The sequence below is a fragment of the Leucopleurus acutus genome (genome assembly GCF_964270905.1).
Source record: "Leucopleurus acutus genome assembly, chromosome: 11".
Classification (NCBI taxonomy): Eukaryota; Metazoa; Chordata; class Mammalia; order Artiodactyla; family Delphinidae; genus Leucopleurus; species Leucopleurus acutus.
This window is the reverse complement of record NC_139152.1, coordinates 52835290-52852855: the sequence shown is the minus strand read 5'-3', so window position 1 is coordinate 52852855 and position 17566 is coordinate 52835290. Positions and strand designations below refer to the sequence as shown.

The 17566-nt window shown below is 34.3% G+C and overlaps 1 protein-coding gene across 1 annotated transcript in view; it reads right to left on the bottom strand.

Annotated features, from left to right (window-relative positions):
* Positions 1–17566, bottom strand: part of MSRB3 (methionine sulfoxide reductase B3) — a gene marked incomplete at its 5' end in the record, with an annotated part of 162809 nt that overhangs the window by 116879 nt on the left and 28364 nt on the right. Inside the window, 1 exon segment of the mRNA XM_082849687.1 lies at positions 14105–14231. Coding sequence (XP_082705813.1) covers positions 14105–14231 — 127 coding nt within the window.

Below are 17566 nucleotides of genomic sequence, written 5' to 3'. Positions count from 1 at the left end.
GACCTTAGACAAATGGGTCTCTCTATGTGCTACCACCCTCAGAGGTCTGCTATAAGGATCATAGCAATTAGCACTTAACAAACACTGTCTAAACAAATGCAGTATTATATTATCATTTTGATTACAGTGAATTCTGAAGTTAAAACTGTATTTTAAAAGGTAACCAGATCAGGTATTTCAGTGTGCTGCAATATTTTATTGGTAATTATTTTTCCATAATAATTCCCTTAGAACAGTATTTTCCTCACAAGTTATCTTTAAAAATGATTAAAATGAGAATTGAAAGAAGAGAAGAAAATTAAAATTTGAGTGCCTACTATGTGCCAGGCACATTTCTAGGCACTTTCACGTAACTACATTTAATCCTCTCAATAATTCTAGGAGGTAAATGTCACACCCATTTTACAGATACAGAAACTGAGGCTCAGAGAGGTTATAACATAACTTACTAAGGACAAAGAGCAAATAGATATACTGACTCAAATCCCAGGCTATCTGACTGCAATGCCCATGGAAAAATTATGCTACAAATTTCTTCTTTCTTCTTAAATTATGCAATAACTTTCAGCTTGAAAACTATCACTAACAACTTAAGATAATAAGAGAGAAAAGTAATAATCACTACAGTACATCCAGAAAAATAAAAACATTTGTCTATTAGCCAATGTCTGTATTCTCTGTGTTCATTCCTTCAGCATAGGGTCAGTGACAAGGTTCAAACGGGATTCTCACAAAGTCTATAAAACGTTGAAAGGCTTTTTAAAGTCCTGTTTAGAAGTAAATCAAATCTGTTAACTAAATCTTAGAGCACTTTTAAGTCATAAATCTTATATTTCAGTGCGAAAAATCAAAACAAAACAAAATCCAAAGATCCCATAACTTTAATTTTGGTCCTAGGATCAGAAAAAATGAAACTATTAAATATCTTCCCAAAATAATAAGTGAATAAGAGATAAGACTATCTTGTTTTGCTTTGAATTAACTAGGTTAAAACAGTAAAGTTCATGTTGAAATATCTTGCTACTATATTTAAAAATGGTGTATTTTAATTTTCACTATAAATTATAATTTTCAGTTGGTTATTAGTCTGTCATACTGGGAAATTAAAGAAACTTTTATCCCAGATGTAGCAGTGTTAGGAATTTCTAAATAAGTGGGCATTTATAAAAACCAAATCTAGTCCATTTTTATAATAGAATATAAAATTATATGCCATAAACCATTTTTCTCTTGTGTTTTGTTTGTTTTGCACTCTAGTAATTTAATAAAGGCTTTAAGAAAAAAATGCAAAGCACAAGAAAGAAAAGCTCCATGCTTGTAGAAGCATGCTCAATTTTTCTGATTTTTTCTCTCAACATAGACCTATACAGGAAAAACATTCCTGAGATTAACATACAATCTAAGATGCCATGCCACTCTGGCTTCAGTCCTCTGGTTTCCATGCAACTAGGGCTGTAGGACTTTCTTTGAGGACCACTGATCTGACATTTTTCTTACTGGTTTTTTAAGTCATCAAAAATGTTGAGTGTTTACAGAGTGCCAGGCACTGTGCTAAAAAATACTCATTCATTCATTCAATATTACTTACTGAGCACCTACTATACGCTGGCATTATTCTAAGTACTTAAGATATATCTGTGAACAAAATAAAGATCCTACATTCATGGAGCTCCCATTCCAGCAGGGGTAGGGGAAGACAGATAAAACACAGTGAAAATAAGTAAGAAAACTATATAGCCTCTTAGAAGGTGATAAGTATACAGGATGGAAAAAAAGCAAAACTGAGCAGGGCAAAGAAGACTGGGAGTGCTAGAAGTAAGGGCTGTAACCTTAAATAGAGTGGTCAAGGTAAGACTCAGGGAGGTGACTGTTGAGCACCGCCCTGCCTTAAGGAGGAGAGGAAGTTGACTATGCTGCTATCGGAAAGGAGAGCTTTCTGAACACCCAGTGGAAATGGCCAATGCAAGAGATGAATACACTGAAAAGTTCATACTCCAGTGGTAGAGATGGAGACAAGTAATTGCAACGCAAGTACTAAACCCTGAATATGAATGGAGTAGGTAAACAACAAAAAAAGAATATGCTTTTACATCTGGAAATTTACAATTGCATACCTTAGTACAAACATTGTCTGACATTACCTTCCTTCCTTCCAAGTGAAATCCTTTAAGCCAAGTGGTGTACTCAAAATAGCTCTCAGAGAGTGCTTGGCTGGACATTGAACACAGAATTAGACATGCGGTCTCTGCTAATTTGCTCTATGTATTTAATGCCATCCCTTTCAGACTATAGATCATCATTCCCAACCTGGAGCCATGTGTAAGATACTCAACAGACATTCTTTGGTGATGAATTTTTGATAGGCCTAGAGAGCAAAATCCTTTGGCCAAACAATGTTTTTACCCTTCGGAGACAGTTCAGTAACTCTCCGCTTCAGGTGGTAGCAGGGAACATCCATAACTAAAGAAAGTATAAAATTAGTACCTCAACTTAGTTTCCATTTTTTAAAAACATTCTTGATTTTTACATTTAGGTTCAGTTTAATTTCATCTGTCCTCTAAGTCCTAAATATAACACAAAAGGAAAACAAAAACTCTAGATCTTAGGAATCAGAAAGCAGACAATTGTTTCTTTTTAAGGTAAGGATTTGTTTTCCTTTCTATATGTGAGAAAAATCATATCTTTATTTCTCATAGTAATAATCACATTTAATGCCTTCTTGCTGTTTTTCTATTACTTCATATAAGACAGTTCTACAGTGCAGTTTCAGTTATATTCTATTGATGCATGCACAGAGTTCTAATTAACATTAATGGACGTATAAGCATGCCACGGCAACACACCATTTTAAACTTCTTGAATTAAACAAGACCATATGGTTTAGTGGTGCATAGTTGAATGATAAAATTGGCCTTCTGGTTTCCATACTGACGGTTTGAATAGATAAACTAAGAAAATATTTTCAAGGAAATTTTCCTTCCAAGTCTACATATCCTGATAAATTCACCCCTACTCTGATCTTCCATCTGAATATCCTTAGTACTAGTGTATTTACCCTGCAGGGTACTATTTACATGAGCTAATATAATATATTGCAATTATTCTCAAATGTCGTCAGTTGTTTCTGCTTTATTTTCCCAGATTATAAATTCTTTGAAGACATAAACTGTTGAGCCTAATATTAATTCATACCTTCTACAACTATTTATTAAACATCTACAGTGAATTAAGAACTGTGATGTGTACTGGAAAGTTAAAAATGAATAAGTCAAGGTTTCTGCCTTAGGGGAGCACATACTGTAGCAGAAAAGATAAGAAAAACAATCAATACAATGTGCAGTCTTATAGTAAAAATATATGCAAAGTTTTGTGTAAAGAGAGTTAACAAAGAAGACATGAACACTCTTAAACTTTGCCCACCTACATTGACTAGGTCCAATTATAATTGGGATATGGAAAACTCACATTATTTGCAGAAACAGCATCTACAGGGTCACAGGGCCAGAGAAGATACAAACAGGGGAGAGAACTCCATCCAGACAAGCTGATAGATGTAGTGTGGTCAAATATGAACAATGTCAAGGTGGTAATCAAAGAGTCTTTCATGTAAGTGGGATTAGCTAATTTAACAAAGCAAAATAGCCAAGATAAAATGTAGATTCTGATTTGGAAGAGGGAAAATTGGGCAGCTGAGAAATAAGGCAGTTTTAAAATTAAAGGGGAAATATGCCAATGTTTTCTCACTGTAAGTCAATGGGAGTAAATGTATTTGCCACAGTATCTAAAGTCTATTAATATGATTTTAAATTCTAGCCTTTGATATTAAGTAATCTGTAAGGCTGCATGATTTTCTTGAGAGGTGACAACAGAGAGCTTTACCACTACATTCATCCGATGATACACTCATCTGAATGAACTCTGTAAGACAGAAACCACATTTTACATTTCTTTTACTTGTGCGTTACAAATTTTTAATTGTTGAATACATGCGTGATAGTCATTTTATCAGCATTCTCTAAGGGTAGCAAATAAAACTAAAGAGTACTCATCAGTACTTCAAAATGTAATGCAAATACAAGAGCAACGACTTTTGTATTAATGTGGACCATAAAGACTAGAGTTTAGGGAAATATTTAAAACATGTCTTGATCCAAAAAAGCATTTTCTTACTTGCAAAGCATATGAGTAAAAAGAGAAGTTTTAAAGGCACTGCCATCATCAAGTGACAACAGTGGAAGAGAAAAGTTACTTAACTTCAAGTCTATCTGATTGCATGTGAAATGTCTGACAAAGTTAGAGTTCCCTGTTTTTAATTTTTTTTCCAGTATGGGTCTTCACTAGAACATCATAGCCAGTGCAGAAAAAAAAATTTAAAAACAGACAGGCTCATTTCCATTCTACATTTCACATGCAATCAAAAAGACTTGCAAAAAATAGTTCTCTCTCCCATCCTCCCTCACCGCCTTGGGAGCACAGACTGAGGAGATGAGAGGTAACCACCCACAAAAAGGAAGGAAAGGAGCACCCTCTTAGATTACCATGCAGAATTTTATTTCCATGTAACATCAAGTATGCTTTTGTTAGAAAGAAAATAAAACTTATGTTGTCTAAGAGCTCAGCTTTGTAAATTTCTAAAATTACATTATCACCCAAATCCAATTTAAAATCTAAATTAACTAAGCTCGATGGGCAGAAAATACGTCTGCAATTGCCACTCAGTGGACAGCTAAATCTGAGTGTAGCTATACATTCCAGAAAATCTAAGAGATTCTGGAGAAAAAAAAAAATTCAAAAAATGTACAGCTTTCTTTATCAGCCAGATAACTAAAGAAAAGGCATAAGACTTCTGAATTATTCAATATATCCTTGAGGGACTGGGGGATAATTTCGGTCATCTTTGCATCCCCAGCACCTCACACTGTGCCCTAAGAAGAGCAAGCCCTAAATAAGTGTATGTTGTATTTAAATATTTATTCAACTCTCCACTTTAATTATTACTATTTAAATTTTCTTCCTAAAAGATGTTTTCTAAATGATGGCTCTGGCTATGTTTCTTAGAATTTAGTTTAAAAACTGCAACAGTAATATTTGCTTAATAAACCAGTGAAATTTAAAAAAATAAATGATGGATTAAATTTTTTTCTTTATTACTACTCTGAATCCTTTATTACCTCTCTAGAGTTCCACTTTCAAATATTTTATTATGACTAATATTCCATTAATTCTCTGGATTTAAGACTATGAGATTACCTAATCCAGCATTCCCCAAAACACATCTTGTGAAACACTGGCTCTGAAAACAATGTTCACAAGTAGTTCCTCTTGAGGGTTGAGGAGAAGCTTCTATAGTCAAACCAGATCAGGAAAATCTAGGTTACATGGGTTTCCTAATAAAGACTTCTTACAGACTTTCTTATGCTGATGTGCATTATTGAACATGTGGTATTTTGACGCACCATTATTTTATGCTCCACCAGAAAAGTAAAAAGGAGTTGTCAATCAAACCATGACACAATACTTATCAAAATAATTTTTAAGCTGCATCCTCATTACCAAGATGATGAAATGTAAAAACAGCTCATCTTAGAATTTATAAAACATGGTAGTATGCAAAGTTTCTCCATTTGATGACGGGATCAGTTTTACAGGGTATTAGTAGAATGAGTGTCATAATTTGGGAACTGATGATCTTCTAGTCCAAAGCCCTCATGAGGAAACCAAGGCTCAAAGAAGTTATGTGACCTGGTCACACACCTGGTTAATGAGAGCAAGCTCCTCATTTGCAGCTTTCCTCATTTAATTCTCTCATTCAATATATTTCTCTCTTGAACCAATGCTTTGTTGTACATTAACATGCCCATCTTTCACTAACCCATGTGCCCACAGCCTGTTCTCACCCCTACACCACCATCCTCCCCTCCTGCTACCTCCTGCTAATTATAATTACATCTACGTGTTCCTTCAATATCCTCCAGGAGGACTGTCATTACTTCAAATCCTAATCCAAGAAGCTAGTCAGCCATTCTGGGCAGAAAGAAGCACGATGCTTCTTACTTCTTCTACTCCTTCCTCCAATAGTAAAGCAAAGGAGGAAATGTGTAAACACGAAGTATGTAACTCCCTCCATTCTATAGATAACAAAATTTGGACCCAGAGTGGCCATCTTTCTCAGAATGTGCATTCCTTAAGAACAGAGATCACATTACTTACTACGTGGCATTATTCTGATACATAAGATGCTGCTACTTGTTCATCACCATTCATTCATTCAACAAATACTTACTGAACACCTATTTTGTGATAGACATAATTCTAGTTGCTAAGACGGAGTAGTCAACTAAACAGACAAAAAAATCTCTACCTTTCTGTAGCTCACTTTGCAGGAACCAAGGGTTTTCCTGTAATAGAAATAGATTTTGATGATCAAACCTATCAGCATTCCCAGACTTATTTGATGTTCCACCCCTGACTTTTTATATTTTTCCAGTTTATTCTCCCTTACAGACAGGGATTAAAGTTGCACAGAATAAATTTCTGGGAAATGTCAGATAATGTTAACACTTGAGGGTAATATCCATCTGTGAACGATTTGACAAGAGTGTATTTCATTCTAAGTTTACAGATGAGGAATAGGAATAAAAGGTACAAAACAGATTCTGGGGCCAGAAAGCAAGTTGGTGGTAAAAACAAACTAGTAAATGCAGATTATGCTTCCAGTCTCTTTCTTCATCAATACCAGTAACAGGACAGCAAGCTCTGAAACTTGCTGTGATGTTATTTAAAATTTGCACAAGAAATATTAAACTATTAATCAAAATGGAATATGCCATGAAGAGCATATTCTGTGAGCGAACATGCATTTCTGTAACAAAACAAAATCTTAAAAACTATAGCTATAGAATTTTAGATTATCTTTGCTTGCTTAAAATTTAAGTAATCTAGCGAGTTAGATTAGCAGTCCATTCTTCACTTGCAATTACGTGGTTGAATACAATAAATATATCTAGTGTTGAAGGAAATGCTTACCATAGTAGTAACTGAGTAAATTTAAATTCTATAAATGTGTAGCTCTTAAAAATCACCTAAATAACGGATATCTTTGTCATCACATGGTGTGTGTGTGTGTGTGTGTATGTATATATATATACATATACACACACACACATGTATTTTGGCTGTGCACACAGCATACAGGATCTTAGTTTTCCGACCAGGGATTGAACCTGCACCCCCTACAGTGGAAGCATGGAGTCTTAACCACTGGACCCCCAGGGAAGTCCCCATGGTATATTTTTATAACATGCATTTTTAAGTGACTAATACAAGTGCAAATATACTAAATGTAAAAAAGAGAGAGAAAAACGAGGTAATTAAAATAAATAAAATGGGGATTTTAAATTTTCAGATGGTTGATTTCAAATGCAAAGACACAAAAATAATTAGAGATAATTTGCCACTGCATCTCGGTAAAATCTATTCAAAGCATTTTAATTTAAAATGTATCTAGCAAAAGCGGCCATAAGAAATTCAGTCTCTAAATAAAATGTTTCGGATGAAGCTATAAGCTAGAAAAGACTGACAATGAATATTCATCAAGTATTTAGCCTCAATATTAGCGACTCTTTGTGAACTCTCATTCACGTTCCACTCCTTCATTAAACACGTGTTTGTTAAGAGCAAAAGATGGCTCGTTTTAATAAATCCTTCTATGATCTGTCAGGTAAATTACTGTGAACATGTTTAGATAAATAAACTTCTAATAATTCTACCTATATGATTCCCCAAAAGTGCATATTGTCTAGATAAACTAACTCTGTAGAATTATCATTTGTTTTCAGAACTGATAATATTTTATATTCTTTAGTCGTTAACTAGAGAATTTCTCAAACAAAATTAAAATTTATTTTTTGTTCATGCCCATTTTATCTCTGTTGCTACTAGATTTTGCTATGTATTTTATAATTATTAATATATGTGAAGAATTTATTCTATATTTAAGAAAAAATTAACAAAATCCACATTTAACAAACCATATGCCCAACACCTTATTCATACAGATGTATTTATCATTCTATAGCAATTTAGCCTTGTGCACAAACGACTTTTAAAACTCATCTAATAATCATATGCTGTACAGCAACTTTTCAGCATTAACTAATACTTTGTTATATCACGGAGCTACTAAAACATTTTGTTTTAGAAAAGAATATAGCTGCATTAGAGTACTCATTAATCAACATTTTAAATATAATTTTTCTTAGCTTCCAAAAATATTTTTATTCATGCAGAAAAGGATTCATGCTTAACAGTCAACACGTTAAACTCATAACATTTTCAAGATTCTATAAAAATTCAAAACATAGCAAAACAAAATGTGAAATTTTCTTTAATTCTTGGGTGGTCTGCTGAAGAAAATTTAGCTACATATAAAACTATAAATTACTGTTAAATCAGCTATTTGGATACAAGATAAGTTAATTTATGAAAACGTGTTTTAGTTTATAGAAAGTCTACACATGATAGACAATTTCGATGAGACGTCCAAGCACAAGGGAGTTGGAATCCTGTTGAAAATGGAAAAAGGTTTTGCACTCTACAAATACTGCTTGAACATCATATAAGCAGAAAAATTTGTGGTTGTAAATCCATGTGTTCTTAACTGAATATTCTTTACATACTTTTAAGTTTTCACAATGCACCTATGTGCTAATGATATCAATAACCTTTCATGCGGTGAAAGAATGTAAATCTAGTGCCATCTACTGGGAAAAGTAGATACCGTTCAATCAATTAATTGCAAATTATTTTGTGAATTAGGGGAGTTGAAATTTGAATGTCTATTGTCTTAAAAAAACATTTGTTTCTTAAAAAAAAAACTCCCCCAAAGCACTTTCAATACAAATAAATAAGTTAGGTAAGATGAACATGTAAGAATGGTGAAGTTGGAGACTAGAAGGCATTAAACTGAACTCATGGGAGAGAATTTCATTGGTGATATCAATACAGAAATAGGAAATTATACATTCTGACTAGAGTTTTTATATTGTTTTGTGTTTAGAAGGCAGGCTCTGAACCTGTGGTCAAAGAGACCTCTCTTATGAGTATCAGAATATCTAATAAAAAATCTTGAAATTATATGAAAAATTGTATAGGTGCACATATGTATTTTCTGGAGGAGAAAAGCCATAACTTTTATCAAAAAAACCCACAAAAAAACATGGAAATGGTTCGTGTTTTCAGGACGCAAAATGGTTAAAAATTAAAACTAATATAGAAAACCAATCTATTCAGTAAGTGAACAACACACCAATGACTTCAATTTTTTTTAAGGTAAATACAATGTCAGATGCTATTAATGAAATATTGCCAGCTCAAACTTGAATAGTAGTATTCCTTGTTTATGGATATTGCTCTGGTGCTTATCTGTATTTCCTCTTTACAAATGCAGAACTTAAAGCACAGCAAACAATATTAATTTGCTCCAGAGAAAAGCAATCAAAAGAACCAGAGTTCTTAGTTCTCATGGTAAGTGTAATATGTACTTATTCCCTTCCTCAAACAGTTTATCACCAAAACTCAAATTGTTTGAGAGAAGAAGTAAAAGCAAGTTTGGATAATATACTTTGAATCTGTGTTACCATTTTTTTTGTGTGTGCTGTTGTTGTTATTTGTTTAGCTACAATGTGATTTATACCTGAGAAATCTGCCATATTGTATTAATGCAATAAAGTGAGAAAAGGAAAGTTTTTTTACAATATATTCAAAAGGCAACCAAACTATGAACTTTAATTTAACGTCCTCATTAGATTTATTTGAGACCCAAAAGAGCCTCAAATAAATTTGTACTGTCTGTTATAGCTATCACTTCACCTACATGTAAACTTTCCAAATGTTTATTCATTCATTTAACAAATATTTATTAAGTGCCAGGCACTGTGCTAAGCTCTGGAGCCACAAGCCCCTGATTCTTAGAGAGCTGTACTTACACAGATGATAGTCTATGACTTGCAAACACCATTTGCAAAATTTCTGTCTTTAAGACTTCTAATTTCTGCATTGGGATATTATGACATAATATCTTTACAAGCTGCATAAACTGCAGAGTGGCTCTTCAATTCATGGAGACTGTTAAATATGCCACTAAAGTCAAGAGTAACAACCACATATTATGTGTATGATGTTAGAGAAAAGCACAATTTATCACTGTAATTAGTACTATTTAGACAAATACTCTCACTTGGCTGAAAGCTACCATGATATCTAGTCTAACCTACAATTAGACTTCATTTCTATCAAGCAGTGAAACTATGTATAAAATTGTGCTTCCTAATCCCTCCTAAGATAATGCTTCAGTCTTGATTTAGATGCAAGGAATTCTAATGTTCAAACATGGAAAATATTTCTGTCCTCCCACCACAACCAAGCAGATTTTTCTATAAATTCCCAGCCATTAATTAGTACTGAGTTTTAAGATTTGACTAACCCAAAGCCAAAGTAAAAACAATGACAGTTCATAAAATCACAGAATTTCAGAACTGAGTAGATTATCTAATTTAAATTCCTCATTTGAAAAATAAAGAGACTGAGATCTGGAGAGGTTTACTGATACGTTCAAGGTCTCACAAGTTAATGACAAAGCTGTGGTTAGTTTTCTGACTCCTATTCCAGTGCTCTTTTTAATACATAAAAGAAACTGCTATAGGAAATTAAGAAGAGCTCTGAGAGAAAAAAAAATTACCTTTAATTACAAACATGAGCAAACCATAACTCAGATGCACTTAATAAGCTCTAAATTGAAATTATGCCTTATTTAAAAATAAGAAGAAAAGGAAGTCGAAGCTGAAAAATGATAGGTCAGCCTTCTGGAATATGGCCTTCATATAGGTCAATCCAGTTATAATCAACTTTAAGAGCCTGTTCCAATTATTTTTCAGTTCTGGAATTATTTCATATTGAATAAAAACTAAAATTAGTAGGGTACTGGCTAGGGAGCAGAAATCTTTTTGATTTACAGAGATTTTTGTTGCGATGGGTTTTGACCAGGGAACAGTAAATTAAAGCAAGACGTCAAACTTTTACCTTAATTTCCTATATCTCCAATTTTGACCTCTTCCCTTTCTACTTGTATAAAGTGAGAAAGACCAGAATTTCCATTTCAATTTCATTTTTATTTTTCAAAATTTAAATAGTTTGTTTCACATTATTGTTAAACTTAGCAATTTCTTCAACATATTTATGTTTCTAAGAGTAAAATTCTGTCAGAGAAATGGATGGTAACAAAGATTTTGCTAAGATCAAAGTTATAAAATACGTGGACACTGGAAGACTGAGTTTCATAACACTTTAAAAAATACCGGGTGCTTGAATGGCTAAGAAATTATGGAATACTATTTTAGTCAAATCATTTATCAAAATAAAATGGGTTTACAAGCCCTAAGTAAGAAAGACCGAGTCTCTCTGAGCTTCCATCAGTACTGGATAGTAAGAATAAAAGAAATGTGTTGTATGTTTATAGGACTTGAATCTGGTTCAGCAGGATGTATAAGTAAAATAAAGAGATCAAAACAACAGATTGAGATGGTTATTTCTCAAACATAAAGTGCATTTGTGGTTCCGATTAAAGTAAAAATAGTTAAATGAAAGATGGGACATATTTAAATGTTTTTAAAAGTCTATTGTACTAGAAAAATACAAAATATATATGTATGTATATTGATACAGATGTCTACAGTGAACTAGTGAACATTTATATATAGTGCTTACTACATGCCAGCCACTGTTCTAAGCGCTTTCCACATCCTAACCTATTTCATTCTCACAGCAGCCCTTTCAGGTAAGTACTATTATTATCCCCATTTTACGAACAAGGAAGCCAAGGCACACAGCCAGTTAAGTGGCAAAGCCGGAATTCAGATCCAGTCAGATTCCAGAATTTGTGTGCTCAAGCATTGTACTATAATGGTTACTTCTTAAACATTACCAGCTTTGTTGAATTTATCTTTGAATCATTTGATATCAAAATTTAAAGACACATATTTTGATTAAACAATTTCATTATGAAACACTTTAATCCCACAGTTGTCATATATCGAGGGATACCATGTTAATTAATAAGCTTCTGTAAACACTTAGCCTCCTTGGTGTATGACAAACTCATGTTACAAGAACTATGCTAGTGCTCTCATATCTTGGGTTGTTTTTTTTTTTCCAGTGGAAAACACGGTTATGTATCAGTTAAATAACTTTCATACTACAATTATTATATGTAGTATATCATTATGGAAAAGTTCCACATGGCACAGGAACTACATTGGTTGATGCTCTCCCTCAAGCTTACATACAATTCAACAAATAAACCTTGTCAGTCCTACAACTTGAATTTCTCTCTTATCTATCCCCTTCTTCCCAAACCTACTGTAATGATCATTGTTAAGGCTCTCAGTACCTCATGAGTCCCTCCAGCCTCAAGGTCCTCCAACATACTCAATGGTGGCATGCAGGGGCATGGCGGGGTAGGGGAAGCGAAAGTGTCAGGAAGAGTGGTTGTGGACCCCATGCATTAAGCTTCATTGGCCTCTCAAGTCACCACAAATAGACATAAAATCTTTTTTTTTTTTTAAATAGCGCATTTACTATTCAAGTACGGCTTCAAGACAAAAGCCTTATCCTTCTAATTAAGCCTTTTAATTAAGTTGCCATCTCCACCTTCTCATAGAAATATCTGGAACTAGCACTGAACCTTCCATCATACTAAATCAATAATCCTTATAAAATGCAAATCAAGTCATTTTACTCCCCCTTCCTCCCTTCCCCAAGATTTAAATTTTTTAAAACATCATATAAGGCACTACATGATTTGGCTACCTTCCTTACCTCTTCTACTTGCCCTCACCTACCCAAGCTAGCCATATTAAGTAACCTGCATTTCTCTGAACATACCTTGCTCTTTCAGGTCTTCATGTTTTTCCCACACTACTTCATATATTAGAAATGTCCTTCCCTCTCATTGGACATCTGGCTAACTCTTGCTCATAGTTTGAAATTCAACTCAAGCACTATATCCTCCATGAAGCCCTCCTTAAACTTCAGAGACCTTCCCTCCCTTCCAAAATCTCTTCCCCTAAGCAAAGAGCTAGAAGCATCTTCCGGATTCCCCTAACATCCCAGGCATAAATACTTTTAGTCTAGTCTTATCACCATATGGTTCAATGGTCTTCACACAGTTCCAACTCCATCTTGTGCTTGTTAAAGAAATTGGCTTGATCTTGTTTATCATTGTATCCTCACTGCTTCACACAATGTCTGGCACTCATAGTTAATATTCAATGAATATTTAATGAGTTGGAATTAAATTCTTTATACAGTATAGTAATAGAGATATGTATACTAAAAGAAAATATAAATAATATTGACAATAATGTTCACAGACTATATCTGGCCATAGTGATTTTCATAATAAAATTAAAATATTAAACATGAAATAAGCACATAATAAAATTTTGGACTTTTATGTCTCAGTTGTTTAAATGCTTAAACTCCCATTTTTAAAAAGGGTGGTGGCTCTAATTTAAGAACCAGTGAACACATGCTATATTAGTTCTCTTTATTTGGTCATTGTTAAATAGAACATGTTTTCTTTATAATAACTAACTTTATTACACTAAAGTTGCTCGTTTTAATTTTTTCTTTCTAAAGGAATGACCACATGTGGAATGAAAAGCATTTTCATTATCCTTTAACGAGATGAATGTCCTATTTCGTGTGATTTGGAGCAGTTTCTTATCAAGGCTGCCAGCCTCTTATGAACATTACGATTTTCAGATTGTAGTGTGCGTTAAAGAACAAGAAGATATCATGAAATATTAGTGACAATTACATACCGAGCGAGGAAGCTGGGCAATGTTTCCAGGGGTTGTAAGGACTGTGGAAATGAATGGTACTCAAAGTAGAGTGGTGATTTATAACCAATTTCCGTCTTCAAATTAGGGCCCAAGTAAAAGAAAACGAAATTCAGCAAAGGATTATGGTGTATCATTTCCTGCAGCAGAAACACTCCCCCACCCGGACCAGTGCCCTTACTAAGTATAGTACAAGAAGCAGCAACCTGAGGGAAGCCCACAGGCTCGCAGGACTACTGGCTGGTTCTTTGTCACCAAATGCAGCAGGTTGAATGCAGACATCACTGTGATATCTTCACCAACAAAACGAGAGGCAAAGAACAGGGGCAAGAGCTGAGTAAGACAAAAAAAGAAAACAAAAACAAATTAAAACATCACAAATGTTAAACACATTCACTGCACGATTGATGGTTACGGTTTTATCTGGAACTGAACACACACACAGTGCTAATAAATTTCAAATGCCTATTTTTCATATGGTGGGCTTACTTTCAACCCAGGCTTATTTATATCTTATGAATAAAATACACACTATATAATAGCAGTGTAATCTGTGAACACATTTTGCAAGAGGTTGAGAAAAGAGACGAAGTTTAAAACAGTTGAAAGGAATTAACATTTACTGAGTTCCTAACAAGTGACAGGAACTGTCTAGGGCCAAATATAAATATATTACGTCATTTAATTCTTACAATAAAGCTAGAAGGTAGGTTTTATCACCCAATACACATGTGAGGAAGCCAAGGCTCAAAGGTCCAAGGGCACAAAGCAAATAGCCAGTGGAAAAAAAATTAGAAAACCTTGTTCTATACAACTACAAAGTCCCGCTCTCTCCTCATACCACGCTGCCTTCTTCCAGCAATTATTTGCAAATCTCCCTCCCTGGAGAAGACTGCAAAATACTGTAAGATTAAGAGATTTCTTTTGTTAGAGTTTCATATTTTTAAAAAAATAGAGTCAAATAACCTAAGGACAACTAGGAAGCTTCACTATATAAATAGTGTTAAGTTTGAAGAAGGCATATCAACCATGAATTTTCATTTGATTTTATGATTTATAATTTCTAGATCAATTCTGTAAATAATGTTCAAAATCTAGCCTTAAAAAGGGTAAAAATATTTTTTAAAGCTTTTGGAAATGAATCATGTGGAAGGATCTCAAAACTGGGTGAATGTTAAACTTTAAAGAAAAGTTCAGCTAGGATTTTCCTTAAAGTTTTGTACAATCTTTCAGTTGGTAAAGATTAACTTCTAATGAAGGTGGAAGATACTAAATTAACAGTAACTTCTAATATTTTATTTTAAATTAGCATTATAAGTGACCTTAACTACTAAATGTCCAAAAATGGATATAAATTTAACGTCTCGTTCATTTCCTGACCCTCATCCCTCACCCCACCCCCCCAAAATAAAAGTCTGCTCCTGGTCTCTTCTGATCTCCTCGAAGAACAAACACATAATAAACAGTAATATATTTTACCAAATCATTCTGGAGTATATCTGACACAAATCTGCTTGTATTAACATGCCTGAACTCTGATTTCTCCAAACTAAACTCACTACAAAACTAAAACATTTTTGTGTTACTAACTGGAGACAAAAGGGAGGAAGAGGGAAGGTAAGTATCACAATGCACAGCCTGAAAGAACGATTAAACATAAATAAACATGTCATTTTTCACGAGTGACTGCAGAGCAGGGAAAAGAGAGCATTCCTTTGGAGCAGACTACTGACTAATAAAAGATCAAAGGTCTATACCTCACAACACTATAAATAAAAATGTATTTTTTTCCTGTGACCTTCTCTGTGAGGAATAAAGTACGCACGGTAAATGTAATTACTTAGCAAAGCTGCAGCCTCATTGTGCTCCTGCAGCTGACTATAAAACGTCTTCCTATCCTGTTTCATCAACTGCTGTACCAGGCGGCCTGCGCGCCTACCGATGGCCACGGCCATCTGGCTTGTGTCAAAGCCAGCGCACAGGAAGAAAGGGAGTGATGTCACTCTGCAGGTCAGGCAAAGAACAAAGATGCATTCTACAATGAAAAGCTGAGGGCCTCAAATACCAGGGGGCCCTCCAGCATGATATGACGGAGTGATTTAATGTTCTGCCGGTTGCATTTATTTCTACCCAAATAGCCAGGGCTCCATCTAGTGGCAAATTAGTTTTGCCCAGTTTTCTTTAAAAGTGAACCCAGCTACATTAGCACCAACAAAGTAGAGCAACAATGTGATTACTTTTAGAGCTATCTAACCTTTTTTACACTGAAGAATGCAAAAGTACAATTTATCACAGTGCTCTCCATTGTCAAATCCTACAAAGCATGCATTTCATAGGTTAGGATTTGATATAACCCTAATTATTTTAATGTTTGCAAGGATAACTGAAAAAGTAGCTAATTTTGCAAAAATGCATATAAAGTGACATTACGTACACACTACCCTGAAAAAATGTAGCTGAGGTGGAAAGTGAAAAACAGTTCTAAAGAATGGATACATGCATCTGGATGCCTTGGTGAAATCAAACTCATAGTTATATTCCACAAAAGAATCATAGTTAATATGGCTCTAACATGTGACACCAGGAGCAACTGTTCTTTAGAACAGAAAAATGAACATTTTTATGCTGAAATGATTTAACAAATTTAATTTTTTTAACAAATTTAATTTTTAACTAATGTTCTTCCACTTAGTTTTTCTTTCTTTTTTTTTTAAAAAAAATATTTATTTATTTTTTATTTTATTTTTGGCTGCATAGGGTCTTAGTTGCGGCTCGCAGGATCTTTGTTGAGGCATGCGGGATCTTTTGTTGTGGTGCACCAGCTTCAGGGCACATGGCCTCTGTAGCTGTGGCACGCAGGCTCTCTAGTTGAGGCACACGAGCTCAACAGCTGTGGCACACGGGCTCAGTTGCCCCGCGGCATTGTGGGATCTTAGTTCCCTGACCAGGGATCGAACCTGCATCCCCTGCGTTGCAAGGCGGATTCTTTACCACTGGCCACCAGGGAAGTCCCCACTTAGTTTTTCTTAGTTTATGTTTGCAATAAATGAAATCAAACACTGACAAACCAATCTAAAATGCAGAATACATTTAGATGAAAGATATATCACAATGGATGGGTGTGATCTATGAGATCAGACTACCTGAGTTTGAATCCTTGTCCGGCTCCTAAGGAATTGTGTTACCTTGGAAAAGTTGCTTACCCTCTCAGTGCCTTAGCTTCCTCAACTCAAAAATAACAATTAAATAAGTTAATTGGTAAAAAGTGCTTGAAATAACTCCTGGCACATAGTATATGCTCACAAACATTAGCTCTTATTATAATTTAAATATACAAATATTTGCTTTATTTCAGAATTATATGAATTGGAAATTTCTAACAGTCCATTTATACCCAATCCTACTTAGGGTTAGCAGGCCATTCTGCAAACATAGAATCCTATTTAGGCCAGAAGATGTACTACTCTTGGATTGATTTCCATGGTAGGATAAAGATCTCCTCAGGATAATAGTCGATGAAACCCTTGCCATATGGCGGGCACCGTTCTAAGCACTTCATATTTATTAGCTCTTTTAATCATCAGGAACTTATAAGGTACATATTATCATTTTCCCATTTTTAGATGTAGAGATTGAGGCGTAGGGAGGTTAAGTAATCTACATAAGAT